This window comes from Labrus mixtus, chromosome 9 (genome assembly GCF_963584025.1).
Source record: "Labrus mixtus chromosome 9, fLabMix1.1, whole genome shotgun sequence".
Classification (NCBI taxonomy): domain Eukaryota; kingdom Metazoa; phylum Chordata; class Actinopteri; order Labriformes; family Labridae; genus Labrus; species Labrus mixtus.
The window spans coordinates 19770701-19792827 of NC_083620.1; the positions used below are offsets into that span (position 1 = coordinate 19770701).

General features: G+C 38.0%; 2 protein-coding genes across 2 annotated transcripts; both read left to right on the forward strand.

Annotated features, from left to right (window-relative positions):
* The first annotated feature begins 1258 nt into the window (after nt 1–1258).
* On the forward strand, nt 1259–6307 carry LOC132979948 (extracellular calcium-sensing receptor-like). The gene is made up of 12 exons (XM_061045772.1): nt 1259–1275; nt 2193–2381; nt 2731–2969; nt 3084–3175; nt 3318–3497; nt 3622–3810; nt 3915–4418; nt 4507–4716; nt 4845–4968; nt 5057–5250; nt 5336–5617; nt 5738–6307. The coding sequence occupies exons 1-12, from the start codon at nt 1259–1261 to the stop codon at nt 6158–6160; spliced, it is 2643 nt and encodes an 880-aa protein (XP_060901755.1). The 3' UTR covers nt 6161–6307.
* Nucleotides 6308–15081: 8774 nt separating this feature from the next.
* LOC132980539 (extracellular calcium-sensing receptor-like) lies at nt 15082–19778 on the forward strand. The gene is made up of 11 exons (XM_061046739.1): nt 15082–15569; nt 15790–16031; nt 16185–16276; nt 16520–16699; nt 16818–17006; nt 17130–17615; nt 17731–17940; nt 18054–18177; nt 18343–18536; nt 18699–18980; nt 19072–19778. Exons 1-11 carry the CDS (start codon nt 15310–15312, stop codon nt 19492–19494), a joined length of 2682 nt encoding a protein of 893 aa, XP_060902722.1. The 5' UTR covers nt 15082–15309; the 3' UTR covers nt 19495–19778.
* The last annotated feature ends 2349 nt before the right edge of the window (nt 19779–22127 follow it).

Sequence of the window (22127 nt, forward strand, 5' to 3'; positions counted from 1 at the left end):
TGCATTGGTTACTATCTCAACTGTACAAATGGCTAAATTGTTGTCTCAAACAACAAAAGGACAACACAAAGTAATTATACTACCCAACCCACCAACAACACACAACACAAACTAAACCACAACGTAATGTATACTTTGCTTGAAAGTACATTCTCAAAAATAAATAAATAAGTACTTTACCTAGCACAAACAATGCGATGAGGGTGGTTTATAGTGGGCCTCACATGGGGCACCAATTATGTTGGGGTATTATGAAGTCATTTTGGATATAATTTAATTATTAATATGAATAATGAGGATTAATCCATTATTAATATAAATTAATAAAATCATGATTTTCAATTAATAACAATGGGGCACCCTCCTAGAATCAGGGAATAACAGCCAGATAACACAAATCATACTTAATTATAATTAGTTAAATATCTACATTATTAATATTTAACAAGTATTTGTATTCAAATAAATGGAAGGCGTGAATCTGTATACTAGCCCTTGCACCCATCTGTTATCACAATGCACATACACCAGTAATCAAAGACAACTGCCTTTTAAATATAAATTATAATATAATTTATTTAACAAGGCAACATGAACTGCAATCAATGAAACTCAATTAAAAAAATAACTATTATAAACTAAAATACAGCAAAAAAATTATATCTACAAACAAATGAACATACATGGCATACGTGCGTGTGTGTGTAAGAGAGAGAGAGAGAGAGAAAATTGGGGGAAGAGAGACAGAGAGAGAGAGTGGCTTGGCATGTAACAGCTTGAACTCTCTGTGATCAGTTCAGTAACTATAATTTAAGCACCAGAAAGGCATTGGATCTTTCTGATTTTGAAGGCAGTTTACTGATAGTAAGCTGAGACAGCAGATTGAATAAATACACAGGTGAACATGATGGTTCAGCAACAATAAAACAAATGCAGCAGCTTACAACAGATGATAAAGCACATTTATCAATTGTTATTGAAGAAACATTTCCTAAAGCTATTTCTGCCAAGAAAAAAGCCTCTTACTTGGGATCACTCTCCTGGTAATTGATGCAAAGTTTAATCTGCTGTTCAATTTGTTGAAGGTTGAGCAACCAATTTCAACAGTTTCCAGGTTCCCCCACACTTTACACATTAGATGTGAGTTGCTACGGGGGATCTGGGGAATCACTGTTTTTGTTTGTCCTTTTTTGTTTCCCTCCTAATGTACTCAATTCAGGCATCTTTTTGGGGATACGGGCCTGAGTCTTTCCAACACATGGCTGGTCCCAACAGGTGCGAGCCAATAATTCAGAACATGTGAATGTTGTTATTGTTTGGAGTCTTAAATAATTCCTGTTACAAATCAAATAAATAAGAAACATACTTTTGTATGAAGAACATGGTATATTTTAATGTAAACATGTACTGCACACACTTCTTTTTAAGTATCCTGAAATTACTCAAACTTACTTACACTTAGCTAAAAGTTTTGAGGAGATCCAAAACATAATTGGCAATGGACAGAGATAATGCCATTAATATGCTTTTTCACTCAAAATGTTCAAGGAATTAAAAATAGGCTAGATTGAAAGGTTTTTGGGTAGCTACAAGCTGCGTGTTATCTGAACATGTTCAAGCAGATTTATTTACAGTTTAGGCTGCCTGGAGGCTTTTCCCTACTGCATCATATCTGCTAATCACTTGTTAGCAGTGTTTTTTCCCCACCATCACTCTGGAGAGGAATCCTCCTTTGTGGTGTGCTGCTTGTGTCATAGTTTACTTACTTGCAAGAGGCTTTGTACATATTATAAATATGCACATCAAGACATCCCTAGTTTAGATTTGGAGGGGCGGTATGTTAATGTCGGGACCAAATTTAAGTTGGCTATTAATCTTTTGATATGAGCTTTTAGACAAGTAAAACATGCTTTTGTATGTAGTGCCCTTTCTCTGTGCAAGAAACTGAAATTAAACTGATATGACAGCGAAGTAAAATTGGATCCATGACATTTCTTGCCATTTAAAAAACCTTAAAATGTACTATATCTTTATTTTTGATGAACCATGTTGGATGTTAGTACTTTTGCATTCACTGATTGTTTGATTCACCAATTACACTTCCAGTTTATGCATATTTTGACATTTGTTAAAAATCATTGAATGTGTTTGATGTCCAGAATTTTTTATTTTTCCAGCCTTCTTCTTCTCAGTGCAGTGGGCCAACAGACAGGACTGAATGTGGTTCAGGCCACAGTGTGCTCCCACTGGGGTGCACCGACTGATAAGAGCCTAATCCAGGATGGAGATTTGATTATCGGTGGACTTTTTAACCTGTATCACATACCTTCAACTGTAGATGAGGACTACACAAAGAAACCACATTATGAACCTTGTACTGGGTGAGCTTAATAACTACATATAGTTTTGTTAAATGTTTGGCCGGGTTACTGAGTATTCATTATGTGACTGCACATTGTATTTTTTTTACATTCTTTCCCGGAGTCTTATTTTAGTCTGCAGACAAATTTAATTCTGCAGATCCAGCAATCAATGCAATGTTTGTGATACTTTAAAAGTTTTAGCACCTGTTACAATAGTTGAAGAGCTCATTTTAATTATTTTACAATTACTTTAATAGATTTTACCCTAGTTAATTCATGTTGCTTGTTCATGTTTTTAGACAGCCTTGTGTCCTGATTGTTGTTGAAGTTAATACATTCTGCTCTCCTCTCTCTCTTATGTTCTCAGCTTAGAACTGGAGCCGTTAAAATACTCTTATGCTATGGTGTTTGCTGTGGAGGAAATCAATCGAAACAACACCCTGCTACCAGGAGTGAAGCTGGGTTACCGTATACTTGATAGCTGTTCCCTGTACCCGTGGGCTCTGCTAGGTGCAATGTCATTGGTTGGAGGAGACACACACAGCTGCAACTTTACAGCCTTTGCAGGTCCTATTGAATCTAATGAGCAACCTGTAGTGAGAGCAGGTACGTGATATCATTTAGTATTCAGTTGAAATATCTTACCTCCACAAAACCAAAACATGATTAAATGTGGTAAATAATGCTTCCCTATGTAATCATGAGCCCAAATGCATTAAGGTGGTCTGCCTGTACCGATGATCATTGGTGCTGCATCCTCTACAACAGGCATAATGATGTCCAGCACCCTGGGGCCTCTCTATGTACCAGTTGTAAGTTTCATTACCTCAAAAATAAACCTCTTCATAATCCTATGTTTACACAATCTACATAAAGATTCTGATAGGAAATTAAAATGGAATCTTTCTTGTGAAAAGAAAAAAAAAAAAATCAACATTTGTGTCTTTTGTTTAGATCAGCTACCTTGCAAGCTGCCCCTGCCTTAGTGACAGGCTTAAATATCCTACTTTCTTCAGAACAATTCCCAGTGATGTTTACCAAGCTTGGGCCATGGCACAATTGGCCATTCGCTTTCACTGGACATGGATAGGAGCAGTGGTGGAAAACAATGATTATGGTCAGCTTGCAATACAGGTGCACAGTATGTCTTTGTGTTATTGCACTATGCATTGCTATAAATACTCTATCACGTATCTTATTTAAAGCACAGTTGGCATACACAGTATGTAAAAACATATTTGGAATATTTATATTTCAGGTATTCCAGAAAGAGATTTTTGGGAAAGGAGTGTGTTTGGAATTCATTGAGACCCTCAAGAAAGAAACTATTATGGCTGATACAAAACGTGCAGCACTCACAATTCAAGATTCGACTGCAAGGGTGATTCTGATCTTCTGCTGGTATACTGAAGTAAAGAAACTGCTTCTGGAACTGGCCAAGAGAAATGTGGGCAGACAGCATGGAAATGTGTTTTTTGAAAAGGTTTATTTTAAAAACAAAGATATATATATATACATATATATATATTATAAAAATAATGTCATTCGTAGGTGACTGACAGACAGTTCCTGGCAAGTGAGGCTTGGAGTACCAGTGATGATCTTCTCCAAGATCAAACCATCTCTAAAGTAACAAATGGTGTTCTTGGTGTGGCCATTCGTAGTTCAACTATACCTGGATTTGAAAATTATCTCAGAAGTTTGCATCCAATTCGTCGTCCTAATGATGTTTTCTTAAGAGAATTCTGGCAAAAGGAATTTGGATGCAGTCCTCTTTCTTCCTATTTCTCTTCACCCCTCATGCCAAGGTCTGACTACCTCACAAATGTTTCTGCTTCCTCAACTGATAACGTTCCTCCTCAGAAAATTTCACCACCACTCTGCAGTGGAACAGAGTCCCTGGAGAACGTGGAAAATCACTTTACTGATACCTCTCAGCTAAGGGTGGCATATAATGTCTACCTTGCTGTTTATGCTGCTGCCCATGCCCTTCATAGCCTTCTCTCCTGTAATACCCATACATGCACCTTTCAGAAAAACATCAAACACATAGAGGTGAAAACTTCTATCATTGTACCATCTTATAATTCACCTAATAATTCACAACGTTTTTAACCGTTTCTTCAACACTTGATATTTTCAGCTGTTACAGGAATTGAACAAAGTGAACATCACCACACCACATGGTGAAAGGTTTTACTTCCAAGGTGCTGACATTCCAGCAATGTATGACCTTGTCAATTGGCAGAAACAACCAGAGGGGCAACTCAAACTTGTCTTGGTTGGTCGTGTGGATGGGTTTAACATCCATCTTAATGAGTCAGCTGTGCAGTGGAGCTCAGGATCCAGTCAGGTTGTCACGGAGCAACAAGTTGTCTAAAGTTTACTTACAAATTTTCTGTTGAAATGAATCTCATAGTCAGTTTATGCATTTGTACCATTGAGAATATATATATTTTTAAAATAAAGTTTTTTGTCAAGGTTCCTTTTTCAGTGTGCAGTGAGCGCTGCCCCCCAGGTACCCGAAAGGCCAACAGGAAAGGAGAGCCTCTCTGCTGCTTTGACTGTATCCAATGCACTGAGGGGGAAATAAGCAATGACACTGGTGAGGAAATCTGCCCTAAATTTGACACAAACTTGTGTTGCAAACTTTCTTTGATTCTTTGTGTTTCATTAGCTTTTTTTTCTTCCAGGTTCTCTTAATTGTGAGCGATGTCCATCTGAGTTCTGGTCCAATGTTGAGCAAACTGCCTGCGTCCCTCGTCAGTTGGACTTCCTTTCCTTTAACGAAACACTGGGCATCACTCTGACAACAGTGGCTGCATCCGGTGTTGTGGTGACAACAGCTGTGTTTGTTCTATTTTTTTGCAACCGCCAAACACCCATGGTAAGATCACAGTTTCATGTAATGGAGAATACTTTGTATTTTCAACATCCTTAGTTGTTACAAAAACATCTCAACTCTTTATTAGGTACGAGCCAACAATTCAGAACTCAGCTTCCTGCTTCTTCTGTCCCTGAAGCTTTGTTTCCTGTGCTCACTGGTGTTCATTGGTCGTCCATCAGTCTGGTCCTGTCGGTTTCAGCAGGCAGCCTTTGGGATCAGCTTTGTACTTTGTGTTTCCTGCCTTCTGGTTAAAACCCTCGTAGTGCTTGCTGTTTTCCGCTCAGCTCGGCCTGGTGCTGAAACTTTAATGAAGTGGTTTGGTCCTGTTCAACAGAGAGGGAGTGTCTTTCTCTTCACCTGTATACAGGTATGGTTTGGTAGCATTTTCTTAATTAAATGAATATAACATTTGAATTAATATGCATTAGTAATCATTTACTTTTGAAGTATATATGTATAACACTGAAATGTGTTTCCTTTCTTTCAGGTTATTATCTGTGCCACATGGTTGTCCATCAGTCCTCCAGTGCCTCAACGTGATCTTGGTTTCCAAGGATCAAAGGTCACACTAGAGTGTGCCATGGGTTCCCTGGTGGGCTTCTCTCTGGTTCTTGGCTACATTGGCCTGCTGGCCTGCACCTGCCTCCTCTTGGCTTTTCTCGCTCGGAATCTTCCTGACAACTTCAATGAGGCCAAACTGATCACCTTCAGCATGCTGATATTCTGTGCAGTATGGGTAGCTTTTGTTCCTGCTTATGTTAGCTCTCCTAGAAAATATGTTGTGGCTGTAGAAGTCTTTGCCATCTTGGCCTCCAGCTATGGTTTACTGCTTTGCATATTTGCCCCCAAATGTTTCATTATTCTTTTGAGGCCAGAGAAAAACACAAAGAAACAGCTAATGGTCAGATAGTTGATCTGGCTTAAATGTAAACATAGACCCTTAATTGGAAGTTAGATGTTTCTCTGTGGGGCGAGCCCTTTGGTCTTCCAATCCTAGGGTAATGTCCTGATTCCAAAAACAGATCAGACAGAAATATATCATTAGTAACAAACTGAATAGAATGCATTAATAGTTAGTAATCAACCCGTGCATGTTTAGTCAAAATTTATGTGTTTCCTCTCTTTTAGTTTTCTAGATTTAACTGGTGAGTCCGGATTTTTCTTTTACTGTTTGCTGTAATATTTTTTGTGTTCAAGTCTTAGATTTGATTAAATCTTAAATTAAACACTGTTTACTTGTTTAATTAAACAGATTTGATGATTTAACATTATATACTGACTTTTTTCAATCCCATCATTGTAAACATAACAAGTAACACCTATTTGTTTCAGAGCATTTACTGTCACAGGTTCCTATTTACACAATTACACTAAATATAATTGCTCTTAAAAAATGTTCTTCTGAATTGTTTCAATAATAAAGCATAACATTAAAATCACATCAATGACAGATTACTTTAACTACTGCTTGTTTATATACCTCTTTAGATCATAAATAATATAGGCCTACTGATGTTAGTTTGAGATATGTTCATATTATTTAACGCAAGCCTGTTTCATTTCTTGTGATACACTGATTAAAATGTACATTGACATAGGCAGCTTCCTTTATCAGAGGAGGGATTCTACACAGTGACTGATTCCAGATATGTAATAGATAATAGATCACTTACTGGATCAACACAAACTTCTTTGGGATTTTACATTTTATAGCCTTTTTGCTGTTCTTTATTGTGAATTGCATACAATGGCTAAAATAGTATATAACAGTATATCTTTAAAGGGGCTTGGTTCAAGATCAAAGCCATATCCTGATGACATATATTGCTCTATGCTAACCTCTGCTCCCTGAATCAATTCCAACATGTTTCACTTTCTGCCTGGCAGATTGGAAGTGTGCTGATGACCGACTTCATTTTCTGTCTGTAGGGATCGGACCTCATCCTACAGGGTTTGAACTGTTCTCCAGGCTTTTGTTCTTTTCCTGCAGAGTTCCTTTTTCTACTTGCAGCTGGCTTAGCTGCAGAAAGGACATATGTTGAGCAAGAAGGAGGAGCTTCCCAACAACATCCAGGATCATGCTTTGGATTTCCTAGTTTGATGATTGATATGATCAACTAGCTCCTTTATTTGTATTTATCACAAATGCTAATTGAATAGCTATTGAGGTTGTTAATCTCCTCTAAGGATATATGGATCACACCAGCAACTGTTTCTTGCAGTGTTGCAGGGTCTTTTTCAAAGGGAGTCTCAGCTCCTGGCTCACCTAGGGTCTTGGCACAAATTTTACCTGGTAAAATGGAACCCCAGTGGCTCATAATGACTTTTAGTGAAGCTGCTTAGCTAAAAAAAAATCTAAAATCCACAGGAGAGCAAATCTGGTCTAAGTTTTAAACTTGTCACTGCACTCTATCCTGGAAACACCTCAAGACCTCTGATGATTTGGGAAACTCACACCTGTCAGACAGCTGGCTACTCTGTGCATTGGATACTGTCTCAACTGTAAAAATGGCTAAATTGTTGTCTCAAACAACAAAAGGACAACACAAAGTAATTATACTACCCAACTCATCAACAACACATAACACAAACTAAACCACAACATAATGTATACTTTGCTTGAAAGTACATTCTCAAAAATAAATAAATAAGTACTTTACCTAGCACAAACAATGTGATGAGGTTGGTTTATAGTGGGCCTCACACGGGGCACCAATTATGTTGGGGTATTATGAAGTAATTTTGGCTATAATTTAATTATTAATATGAATAATGAGGATTAATCCATTATTAATATAAATTAATAAAATTATGATTTTCATTTAATAACAATGGGGCACCCTCCTGGAATCAGGGAATAACAGCCAGATAACACAAATCATACTTAATTGTAATTAGTTAAATATCTACATTATTAATATTTAAGTATCTGTATTCAAATAAATGGAAGGCGTGAATCCGTACACTAGCCCTTGCACCCATCTGTTATCACAATGCACATACACCAGTAATCGAAGACAACTGCCTTTTAAATATAAATTATAATATAATTTATTTAACAAGGCAACATCAACTGCAATCAATGAAACTCAATTAAAAAAATAACTATTACAAACTAAAATACAGCAAAAAAAGTATATCTACAAACAAATGAACATACGTGGCATACGTGCTTGTGTGTGTGTGTGAGAGAGAGAGAGAGAGAAAATTGGGGGAATAAGAGAGACAGATAGAGACAGAGGGAGCCGTGTGGCTTGGCCTGTAGCAGCTTGAACTCTTTGTGATCAGTTCAGTAACTATAATTTAAACACCAGAAAGGCAGTGGTCGAACTTTGATTTACCAGCAGGTACAGTGGTCTTTCTGATTTTGAAGGCAGTTTACTGATAGTAAGCTGAGACAGCAGATTGAATAAACACAGAGGTGAACATGATGGTTCAGCAACAACAAAACAAATGCAGCAGCTTACAACAGATGATAAAGCACAATTATCAATTGTTATTGAAGAAACATTTCCTAAAGCTATTTCTGCCAAGAAAAAAGCCTCTTACTTGGGATCACTCTCCTGGTAATTGATTCAAAGTTTAATCTGCTGTTCAATTTGTTGAAGGTTGATCAACCAATTTTAACAGGTTCCAGGTTCCCCCACACTTTACACCTTAGGTGTGAGTTGCTACAGGGGATGTGGGGAATCACTGTTTTTGCATGTCCTTTTTTGTTTCCCTCCTAATGTACTCAATTCAGGCATCTTTATGGGGATACGGGCTTGGGTCTTTCCAACACATGGCTGGTCCCAACAGGTGCGAACCAATAATTCAGAACATGTGAATGTTGTTGTTGTTTGGAGTCTTAAATAATTCCTGTTACAAATCAAATAAATAAGAAACCTATTTTTGTATGAAGAACATAGTATATTTTAATGTAAACATGTACTGCACACACTTCTTTTTAAGTGTCCTGAAATGACTGGAACTTATTTACTTAACTAAGCTAAAAGTTTTGATGAGATCCAAAACATAATTGGCAGCTGACAGTTAGCGACAGGGATAATGCCATCAATATAGTATGCTTTTTTACTTGAAAAGTTCATGGAATTAAAATTGGGCTAGATTAAAAAGTTTTGGGATAGTTATAGTGAAGCTGCATGTTTTCTTAACATGTTCAAGCAGATTTATTTACAATTTAGACTGCCTTGAGGCTTTTCCCTACTGCATCATGTCCGCTAATCACTTGTTAGCAGTGTTTTTTCCCCCACCACCATCACTCTGGAGAGGAAGCCTCTCTTGTTAAGTGCTGCTTGTGTCGTAGTTTAGCTACTTGAGAGAGGCCTTGTAAATATTATAAATATTCATGTCAAGACATCCCTAGTTAAGAATCGGATGGGGGGTATGTCAAAGTCAATATACAAATTTCAGTTGGCTATTAACCTTTTGATAGGAGCTTTTAGATAAGTATAAAAAAAATGAAATGAAGCTGATATGACATTGAAGTAAAATTGGATTTAATGTAGTGACACAAAATGTTGAACTGATCTTAAAATTTTGAACTGTATTCTTATTTTTGATGAGTTAAGTTGGATGTACGTACTTTTGCATTAACTGAGCTAATTGCACTTCCAGTTTATGCATATTCTGACATTTGTTAAAAAGGTTACCGTGTTTGTTACCCACTTGTGTGCACCGAGTGATAAGAGTCTCTTCCAGCATGGAGATGTGATAACAGGTGGACTTTTTAACCTGTATTACATACCTTCAGCTGTAGATGAGGACTACTTCAAGAAACCACATTACGAATCTTGTACTGGGTGAGCTTAATAACTACATGTAGTTTTGTTAAATGTTTGGTGGGTTATTAAGTAGTTCATTATGTGACTGTACATTGTACTTTTGAGTTTTTTTTTCGTAGAAAAATGTAATTCTACAAAATCCAGGATTCAGGAATTCTTACAATGTTTCTGATAATTTCAAGGTTGTATTACATGTCCAGAAGAAAAGTAGTTGATAAGCTCACTTATTTAAAAAAAATATTTTAAAAGTTTTTGCACTAGTTAATTTATGTTGCTTGTTCGTGATTTTACACCAGTCTTGTGTCCTGATTGTTGTTGAAGTTAATACATTCTGTCGGTCTCTTTCTCTTATGGGCTTAGTTTAGAACTGGAGCCGTTAAAATACTCGTATGCTATGGTGTTTGCTGTGGAGGAAATCAATCGAAACAACACCCTGCTACCAGGAGTGAAGCTGGGTTACCGTATACTTGATAGCTGTTCCCTGTACCCGTGGGCTCTGCATGGTGCAATGTCATTGGTTGGAGGAGACACACACAGTTGCAATTTTACAGCCTTTACAGCTCCTAATAAATCTGATGAACAACCTGTGGTGAGAGCAGGTATGTTATATCATTTAGTATTCAGTTGAAATATCTTACCTTCACAACCACTCTTTCACCACCACTCTGCAGTGGAACAGAGTCCCTGGAGAACGTGGAAAATCACTTTACTGATACCTCTCAGCTAAGGCTGGCATATAATGTCTACCTTGCTGTTTATGCTGCTGCCCATGCCCTTCATAGCCTTTTCTCCTGTAATACCCATAACTGCACGTCAAACACATAGAGGTGAAAACTTCTATCAATGTACCATCATATAATTCACTTTATAATTCATGTTTTTTTTCTCGATCATATTTTGATTTTAAATCTCAACAGTTTCTTCAACTCTTAATATTTTCAGCTGTTGCAGCATTTGAACAAAGTGAACATCACCACACCAAATAGGGAAAGGTTTTACTTCCAAGGTGCTGATATTCCAGCAATGTATGACCTCGTCAATTGGCAGAAACAACCAGAGGGGCAACTCAGACTTGTCTCAGACCTTGTAGTGCCTGCTGTTTTCCACTCAGCTCGGCCTGGTGCTGAAATCTTGATGAAGTGGTTTGGTCCTGTTCAACAGAGAGGGAGTGTCTTTCTCTTTACTTGTATACAGATTTGGTTTGGTTTGGTTGCATTGTATTCATTAAATGAAGAGAACATAATTAAATGAATATGAATTAGGTAATAAATCTACAATGCTGAAATGTGTCTACTTCTCATACAGGTTATTATCTGTGCCACATGGGTGTCCATCAGTCCTCCAGTGCCTCGACGTGATCTGGGTTTCCAAGGATCAAAGGTCACACTAGAGTGTGCCATGGGTTCTGTGGTGGGCTTTTCTCTGGTTCTTGGCTATATCGGCCTGCTTGCCTGCACCTGCCTCCTCTTGACTTTCCTTGCTCGGAAACTTCCTGACAACTTCAATGAGGCCAAACTGATCACCTTCAGCATGCTGATATTCTGTGCAGTATGGGTAGCTTTTGCTACGGTTTACTACTTTGCATACTTTGCATATTTTCCCCCAAATGTTTCATTATTCTTTTGAGGCCAGAAAAAAACACAGAAACAGCTAATGACCAGATAGTTGATCTGGCTTAAATGTAAACATAGACCATGAATTGCTTGTTAGATGTTGCTCAGTGGGAAGAGCCCATTAGTCTTCCAATCTTGATTTCAAGAACAGATCAGACAGAAATATATAATTAGTAACAAACTGAATAGGGAACAAGAATAGTTGGTAATCAACACATGCATGTTAGGTCCAAATTTAAGATATTTCGTCTTTTAGTTTTCTAGATTTAACTGGTGAGTCTGGATTTTCTGTTACTGTATGTTGTAATATTGTTTGTGTTCAAGTCTAATCTTATATCACTGCCAATGTTTTCTATCAGAAATAAATGTATGTTGAGATGATGCATATGCACTCTGTGGGGCATCCCCAAATTGTCCCTGCTTACATGTTTAATTAAGCAGATTTTATAATTTAATGTTCAACACTGCCTTTTTATCCCCATCATTAAAAAAAACACGAATCCCCCATTTGTTTCACAACAATGTCAGTCACATGTTCCTCTTTATTTTTAAATATAATTAATTTAATTAAATATTATTGCTCTTAGAAAAAATGTTTTCAGTAATTGAGCATCAAAGTAAATCACATCAATGACATATTACTTCAACTACTTCTTGATTATATACCTCTTTAGATAACAAATAGTATAGGCCTACTGTTGACAAGGACAATTTTGATTTGAGTGTGTTCTGAATAACAACCACTAGATGGAAGTATTATACCATTAAATTGTGCCAAAACATTGTCTCATCTCAGAGGATAAGAAGTAAGGTGAGCTTCTTCCCGGTTGGATTTTTCACATCAATCTTAAGAAAGAAAATCCTACCTTAGCCAAACTCTGCAGAGAATAACAACAAACAGTGTTCAACACTCCACAAAAAAGTGCATCACAAAAGTGATTTTGGTCAACTGCATTCTTGATATAATTTAATACATTTATTGGGTGGCTGTGCCTCAATGGTAGAGTCCTGCAGTCTTCATGTTGAAGTGTCTTCGGGCACTGAGCTCCACATTGCTCTCGAGTAATATGGCCAGTGGCGTGGGAAAAGTATTAATACATTTAGATGGTCACTTTACATAACACCCTATGCCATCAGTGTATGAATATAAAATAAAGTGCAAGCGCTTTGAGTGGTCAAAAGACTAGAAAAGCTCTGTATAAGTACAACCCATTTACAAATGTAACAATACCATGCTTTATCTGTTTTTAAAAAACTGACTGAATTCACTGAGAAAGCCATACAACTTCATCTTTCCCTTCCAAATCTTTTACTCAATCTGAATGATTGAATAAGGTAGTTCTGAAAGATTGTCATTAATACGTATTTGGGCAAAACAATTAAAAGCCATCACTTTCCATCAGTTGGAGGTTAGTTTGAGATATGTTAATATTATTTAACCCAAGCCTATATCATGTCCAATTTCATTACTTGTGATTCTACACTGAATAAATTGTACATTCACATAGGCCGCTTCCTTTATGAGAGGAGGGATTCTACACAGTGACTGATTCCAGATATGAAATAGATAATTCCTGGATTCACTTCCTGGATCAATAACGACTGCTCTGGGATTATACAATTCTTAGCCTGTTTGCTTTTCTCTATTGTGAATTGCATACAATGGCTTAAATAGGATATAACAGTATTGCTTATAAACATTATAAGTGTATTTTAATTAAAATGATTGCAGTGTACCAGCTACAATCTATCTACAAAAGTGAAAACAAACAGCTCCACTGCCACACTGCCACCTCTCTTTTCCTCTCCTTGCCACCCCTCAGTTGCGGTGTAGTGGTATATAATTTATTTTTTTAATGTTTGAGGTGAGGAGTTGCACACCTGAAGCTTGTGCACATTTTTCATGCCACCCCTCCACCCCAACCCCCACCCATAAAAAAGAAAGAGAAATCATAAATAAATATATATATTTGCAAGTAAGTCTTCTGAGATGACCATATGACCTCTTGAACCAAGGTCGTCCCAGGCTAGAAATTCAGACTTACTCTCTCATTTGTGAACTACATTGGTTGCAGGATCAAGGAGTCTCCAATTTATTTTTTGTTCAAACTTGTGATTTTCTTGCTTCTATCTAGAAGAGCAGTTGTTGTTGACTGGCAAGGCCATTGCCTCTTTCTGGTTTAAGAGGAGCCATGTTTAATATTACCAGTCCCAGGCTTAAGGACATGACAGCTTGTATGTGTGTTTGCATTTGGGGTCGACAGTAGCTCAGTCTGTAGGGACTTGGGTTGGGTCCCAGTGCGGACCAAATATGGAAGTTGGCCTGGTAGCTGGAGAGGTGTCAGATCACCTCCTGAGCACTGCCGAGGTGCCCTTGAGCAAGGCACCAAAGCCCCTCCCCACCATCAGCTCAGGAGCGCTCGCTGTGGGCAGCTCCCTCACTCTGACATCTCTCCATTAGTGCATGTCCATAGGATCCTGTTTGTGTGCATGTGTGTATATATACTATGTGTGTGTTGCATGACTTGGAGTGTAAAAACTGAAATTTCCCCTTGCGGGGATCAATAAAGGTAAATCTTAATCTTGCTTTATAGGCCGTCTTGGTAGCTGCCAGGTATAAGCCAGATGCATGGAACATACTCCAGCAGGCCAAATATGCCTGCCTTTGCACTCTGGGTACTTTGGGCTGATTTGGAAACTACAGTTATCTTGTGACCTCATTACTCACCTGTTGCAAGGCTCATGCTACTTGCTGCTGTAGAGGGCCACCTATTTCATCATTGGATTGGGATTGATGCTGGAGGCCTTGCAGCAGTAACTATTTGAGCAGAAATAAATCAGACACCACTTAATTTAATATATAAAATATTGTTTATATTTAATATACTTCATCATAGCACATGAGATGGGCTGCTGCTTCCTTTCTCATAATCTGAGGCCTGAAACAGTAACCCTTAGGTCTGGTAGAGTCTCATTACAGTTATGTGTGTCGTACCTTTTGACTCTTATGAGGACAGTATACAAGAAAAGAGTGTGTAATCACTGCTGTGCAAGCTAGGGCCTTGTAAGTGTACCAGCATTGATTTTTGAATATAATGTTGAAAATTTTAATTGGAATCACTTTTTGAATGTTTTTTTGATAAACTTCCTGTCTCTTTTACCTCAACATTAAAAAAATATATATTAAAAATATGTTCCCCTTTTTAATTACCTTTGTTAGTAACTGTTAATTTATTAAAATGAAAAACCAACTCTATTAGATATAAGTGATCACTGCCCTCCAGGTAAGTTTTTAGGTTTTGCATAGCAGTTCTTTATTCTTTGGCCCCACCTTTGAGAGTTGTGAAATTATGCTGTGTCACCCTGTTTATGATTATTCTGTCACAGGCTTCACAGCTGTTATAAAACCCTGAACAAGAGTTTCATGTGCAGAGCAGGAGGGGTATGTCATCTGAGATGTCAGTGTGTCTGTTGTAGTATGCATTTTGTCATCAAAGTTCTTTTGCTTTATATGTGGATGTTAAAATATGAATTTATTAATTTAACTTGACCTTTTCTATTTTAGGAACTGTTTATTTCATCCCACATCTGTTTAAGCTTTGCCAATGAGAACTTGACCAAGTATATTGTGTACAGTTGAAGTGTCCAGAGCTGCTGCATCCATGTCTTGGTTCTCCTGCCTCTTTATTCTGTGGCCATCCCCCTTCCTGCTGCTTGTGGGGCTTGTTGGCAGACAGCTGGGGCTCAGGGTTGGTCTGCAGGTTGTTCAGACACTGACGTGTTCTCGGTGGGGGTCACCAAGCGACCAAGGTCTGTTCCAGGAGGGAAATGTTGTAATTGGCGGCCTCTTCAGTCTCCGCTATAATCCTTCGGCTACATACCAGGACTTTACTCAGCTGCCATACTACCAATCCTGCACTGGGTAAAATACTGAACTGTGTACTTTGTAAGCTGTACATTTACCATATTATACAATTAACAATTTGTTATTGTTTTTTTTATGTTTGCAAGTACATTTGTTGTATAAATTGTTTTGATGATTTTAGTTATTTACTCAATTTTTATGTCTACAGATGATAGTTCAATAATCACTTCAAGTGATGACTGTTTTTGTCGGTCTTTGCTTGTCTCTTTTGTCTCAGTTTGGAAAACCTTCCATTGCAGTACATGTATGCTATGGTTTTTGCTCTGGATGAAATCAACCATAGTGCAACCTTGCTTCCAGGGGTGAAGTTGGGCTACGACATTCGTGATAGCTGTGGCATACACCCTTGGGCAACACAGGCAGCACTGTCACTAGTTGGAGGAGACAGCAGCAGCTGTAATTCAGCAGCACCAACAAACTATTCTGCTGGGAATAAAGAGGAGATCCGCACAAGTAGTGGTAGTGAATATGGCTTTGGTGAATGTATTGCTTATAAGAAGCAGTTAAAATGGTGACAGCATTACAGTAAAACTGCAATATTGTGTTTAAAATAGAGCCAACCACTACTTTAGTATAACAAGTTCCTTTTATTTTATCTCACAATGTGAAAAGGTGATCAGCTCGTTCCACTTATCATTGGTGGTTCTTCATCTGTAGCAGCCAAGACACTTGCAAAAGTCCTGGAGCCACTTTCTGTACCTTTAGTGAGTTCTATTAAAATCCTTAAATTAAAATGTTTTTTTAATCTTTATATCTCCTACTATTGAAAGTATTGGGGCCTTTCTGCTGCTCTCTTGACAAAATGAACCAATTTACTTTAACCTGTGTCACACAGTCTAAGTGATGTAGATAACATAATGCAGTGGCTAATGAAGTTAAAAAGGGTATGATATTTAAAAAAATCAGTTTTCAGGATATGTATGCTTGTATGTTTCTATTTCTTTCAGATGAGCTACACAGCCAGCTGCCCCTGTTTAAGTGACAGAGCTCAGTATCCAAACTTCTTCAGGACCATGCCCAGTGACATTTACCAAGCAAGAGCAATGGCACAGCTTGCCATTCGCTTCAACTGGACTTGGATTGGGGCAGTGGTAGCAAACAACGATTATGGACACATGGCAGTAAAGGTATTTTTTTGTAGGTTAAATGTTAAGGCATGTAAAAGAAAGGCTTCTTAAAAACTATATATGAATATTATTATTATTTTTTTTTTTTACATTTTCTCTACTCAACTCGTTATACCAGGTATTTCAGGAGGAGACTAAGGGGAAAGAGGTGTGTCTGGCATTTGTGGAAACTCTCCAAAGAGACAAAATTGTGAGTGATGCCAGACAAGCAGCACTCACAATTCAGGCCTCAACTGCCAGAGTGATTCTGGTCTTTTCCTGGTATACAGACGTGAGGGAACTATTCCTGCAACTAGCCAAGATTAATGTGAGAGACTGAAATTAAAGTGTGCATTGTGAATGCAACACAGACATTTAAAAAAAAAAAGTTGTATAGCTTTTTAAAATCATTATTAACTTAATTGTTATATTTTCTTATTTCTGTGAATAGGTGACTGACAGACAGTTTCTGGCCAGTGAGGCTTGGAGCACCAGTAGTAATCTCCTCCAAAATCCTATCACTTCCAAAGTGGCTAGTGGTGTTCTTGGTGTTGCCATTAAAAGTTCATCCATACCTGGGTTTGAAAATTATCTACAAAGTTTAAACCCATCTTATCGCCCTGACGATAAGTTCTTAAGAGAATTCTGGGAAAAGGAGTTTGGTTGTAGTCCCGAAGCCACAAATCTGTCTGCTTCTCGAGCAAACAGGTTGCTTGTAAAGTCTTCTCTTCCACCCTGCAGTGGTACAGAGTCCCTGGAGAACGTGCAGAATCACTTGACTGACACCTCTCAGCTGAGAGTGACTTATAATGTCTACCTTGCTGTTTATGCCACAGCCCATGCCCTTCATAGCCTTCTCTCGTGCCCAAACAGCAAGAGACATTCTGAAAACAACAGCTCCACTTGCTTCCTCCCAAAACACATCAAACCCATAGAGGTAAACAGATTCAGGCTATGTATGTTACACCACTTTAAAAAGATACATTTTTACTTGCACGTGTTACATAAGAGATGTATTTATACTTTTAATCTGCTTGTAAACCTACTTTCAGCTGATGCAACAGATGAGCAAAGTGAACTTCACCACACCACAAGGTGAACTGTTATATTTTCAAGGGGGCGACGTTCCAGCAAAGTATGACCTCATCAACTGGCAGAAAACCCCTGATGGGGCACTCAAACTTGTCCTGATTGGCCGTGTTGATGGATTTAAGCTTCACCTTGATGAGTCAGCAATTCATTGGAGCACAGGATCACAACAGGTGATTTAAATATTTTTAAAAACTTTGATCGGGTCAGTTACAGTATTTATATTGTTTTGAAATGTTTGATCTTATTCACAAAACATTATTGATATTTAATTTTACTCATTTAGGTGCCTGTTTCAGTGTGCAGTGAGAGCTGCCCCCCAGGTACCCGAAAGGCCAACAGGAAAGGAGAGCCCCTCTGCTGCTTTGACTGTATCCCATGTGCTGATGGGGAGATAAGCAATACAACTGGTGAGGGAAATACTTCATCAGATTTTTTCCTAAAACACAGCAGTGCAGTAACAGCTAAACCCTTGATAAGCAGTGACCCTGACTTTCTACAATGCTTTACCTCATCAACAATTGTCCCTTTTAAGTTTTTCCCAGACTTTCCTTTCTTGTGTCATCTTCTTCCAGGTTCTCTTCATTGTGAGCGATGTCCATCTGAGTTCTGGTCCAATGTTGAACAAACTGCCTGCATTCCTCGTCAGTTGGACTTCCTTTCCTTTAATGAAACATTGGGCATCACTCTGACTACAGTAGCTGCATCAGGTGCTGTGGTGACAACAGCTGTGTTTGTGGTATTTCTTTGCTACCGTCAAACACCCATGGTAAGATCACAGTTTCATGTAAAGAAGAATTCTTTGTATTTTCCACATCCTTCTGCTTGTAATTGTTTGGGATAATATATCTACTATTACAAAATGGAACTGCAATCTGGAATATTATAATGTGCAATTTGTTTGATACCAAGTCCAACTCTCCTTTTGCAGGTGCGAGCCAACAATTCAGAACTTAGCTTCCTGCTTCTTATGTCTTTGAAGCTCTGCTTCCTGTGCTCACTGGTGTTCATTGGTCGTCCATCAATCTGGTCCTGTCAGTTCCAGCAGGCAGCCTTTGGGATCAGCTTTGTACTTTGTGTTTCCTGCCTCCAAGTCAAGACCATAGTTGTTTTGGCTGCATTTCGCTCAGCTCGGCCTGGTGCTGGAGCCTTGATGAAGTGGTTTGGTCCCAGTCAACAGAGAGGGAGTGTCTGCATATTTACAAGCATACAGGTCAGAGTTTGGATGCACTTTAAAATGGAATTATAATTTACTGATGGACTTTATAAATTGTAATCTGTATCTGTGCTCCTTTTCCTTCAAGGTTATCATCTGTATACTTTGGCTATCCCTCAACCCTCCAGTTCCTTATGCTGACCTAAAAATCCCAGGGTTAACTGTCACCCTGAAATGTGCCATGGGCTCCGTGGTGGGCTTCCCTCTGGTTCTTGGCTACATCGGTCTTCTAGCCTGCACCAGCCTCCTCTTGGCTTTTCTTGCTCGGAAACTTCCTGACAACTTCAATGAGGCCAAACTGATCACCTTCAGCATGCTTATATTCTGTGCAGTATGGATAGCTTTTGTTCCTGCTTATGTTAGCTCTCCTGGAAAATACACTGTGGCTGTAGAGATATTTGCGATTCTTGCTTCCAGCTTTGGTTTACTTTTCTGTATTTTTGCTCCAAAGTGTTTCATCATTCTTTTGAGGCCAGAGAAAAACACAAAGAAACATTTGATGTCCAGATAACTCAGAAAATGCAAATGCAATACATGCTTCACCTAAAGTATGAGAGCCACTATAAATACAAAAAAATAATTCTATTATCAAAATGTACTCATCAGTCTTAATGTTCCTTTTTTCAACTGTGTAAAATGTTAGGATAAATTCCTGTTACTATCTGCTAGCTGCAATAAGTTTTAATGTAATATGTATATTTAAACACATAAGGTAGTGAAATAGATGTAAAACTTTTACTGATGCAACCATGTTCAGCTTTAGAAAAATAGCAACAATAAATATTTCTAAATGAAGTTCTTAAGTTGTTGGGTTTTTTTCTCTCTTTAACTCATCAGTCAAGAAAGTTGCTTTTGCAATTTGAAAGAGCCAGAGATGTGAGAGGGGGTTATATCTTGTTGCATTTGAGAATAATGTTAAGAAAAGTAAGTAAAATTGTTGCTGAAGTAGGGATGGGAAAAGTTAGCAGTATAGATACAGTAACAGTAGTGTTTCATTATCTCCTGAAACCCCAGACTTGTATAGCCGAGAAATTATGACAAAGAAAAAGCCACCCAGCTCTCAAGCAGCAAACTCAATCTGTGAATGTTTACTTGAATAATGTTTTTGGCAGTGGTATTGGGAGAGAAGGCTTCCTGAGCTGGAAGGTGGAAAACATTTTTGAATGATCTGATGATGCTGTGTCATGATCTTTTTAGGTCATAGCAAAAAAGGCTAATTTACTGTAACATCATATAGTTCTGGCCATCTGAAACTCAGGGGCAGATAGAGAGGTTGCGATTTTTATTCACATTTGGAAGTAGTATGATACTAAATAGGAAACACTTATTGTCAAACTATCGTGATAATGTATATCTTCACTTTTTAATGAAGATTAGTGTCTGTAGTGTCCCAGAGGGCCATGCCACACTCCTTGACCTTGTGAAGTCCCTCTAGGAAGTCAGGAAGTGTGTAAAAAGTACTTACTCAGGGCGCTGGTGGCGCAGTGGTTAGTGTGCGCGCCCCATGTATGGAGGCTGTAGTCTTCCAAGCAGGCGGCCCAGGTTCAAATCCAGCCTGTGGCTCCTTTCTCACATGTCATTCCCCACTCTATCTCTCCCTGATTTCTGACTCTATCCACTGTCCTAGCTCTCCAATAAAGGCACAAAAAGCCCAAAAATAAATCTTAAATTTACTTTAATTTATTCAAGAAAAAGGAGTATCTACACATTATTTAGAGCTGTTTTGTGGGTGCGCCAATAGCCTAGCGGTATGTTGTGCGCCACATGTGCGGAGGCTAGAGTCCTCTTTGTAGCGGCTGTGGGTTCGGGTCCAAACTCGGACGTTTGCTGCATGTCATCCCCCACTCTTTCCTCCCAGCAATTCCTCTCTCTCTTCAGCTGTGTCATCCAATAAAGGCAAAAAGGCCCAAAAAAATAACAAAAAGAATGTAAAAACAAAAAAAAATTGTAGAGCTGTTTTGTAAAAAAGAGCACAGATCTACTGATCCTAGAATCATCTGAATAGGATGAATCAATTCAAATCAGTTCTATCTTCTGTATTTCTGTGCTGATAGCATGCTGGGAAGTCTGTTTCATGCTGCACTTATATCAGCTAATCGCAGATACAGCCTCTGAATGGTCGACAGACCAAAACAAGGTGGCAGCATCTGCTTTAGCCGAGTGAGCTATTTGACTTAAATGAATACATAAATCATCACAGATTACATTCATTTTTGGGAGGATTTGATCCAGATAGTCACTAAATATACGCTGATCTTCTCAGTGGGATAGAAAAGCCCATGGATGTCGCAAAAACACACTGAGTTTGTCATCAGAAAGCTGCCGAGCTAATAAAGAGAGTGGATTGTAAAGTAAATTGCTACGTCATACGTTTCTATTTTTGGAACTGAAGATGTAAACACAACTCCATTGTGTCATATACGACATGCTCCAACCACATAGGGTTAAAATAGAGAAATGCCTTCAGAGTGGAGTGTTTTTATGGGCCAAGAATCACTGTCACAGACAACTGTGATTGCACAGAACTTCATAAGTTGTACAACAATGAAGCTCTGTACTGTATTTACTGATTTCTGACTAATTAATATTTTATATAAAAATTATGTTTTGGTCTTCCCTCTGGCTGCTATTTACGCCCTTGAAGTCCCAGCAAAAAGAAAAAAAATCTTGTGCAAACTGACATCATTATTTCACTGGCATAATCTTATGTTTTTTAGGTGTAATATTATTCTGCACAGATGAGCTGCTTATTAAAGGTCATTATTCATCACTGCCTACAACCACTAACTCCCCCCCTCCCCCCTACATTACTTCTTCGTTGTACTGTCCTCGTCTTTTATTGTTTTATTTATTTGTCAAAGCGTCTTTGAGTTTTCAAAAAAGCGCTATATAAACCAATGTATTATTATTATTATTATTATTATTATTATTATTATTCTTTTATTTGCAATGTTGCATTTGTGCTACATTTTTGTCTGATGATGTCTAACACGTAGAGACTCCAGTTACAGTTAGCAGGAACAGTATAACAGTGATTAAAGAATTACATATTAAAAAGTATGAAGTAATATATAACCTGAACAGGACAAATGCTATAGATCATGAATGATAATGAATAATAATATATTGGTTAGCAACTTTTAA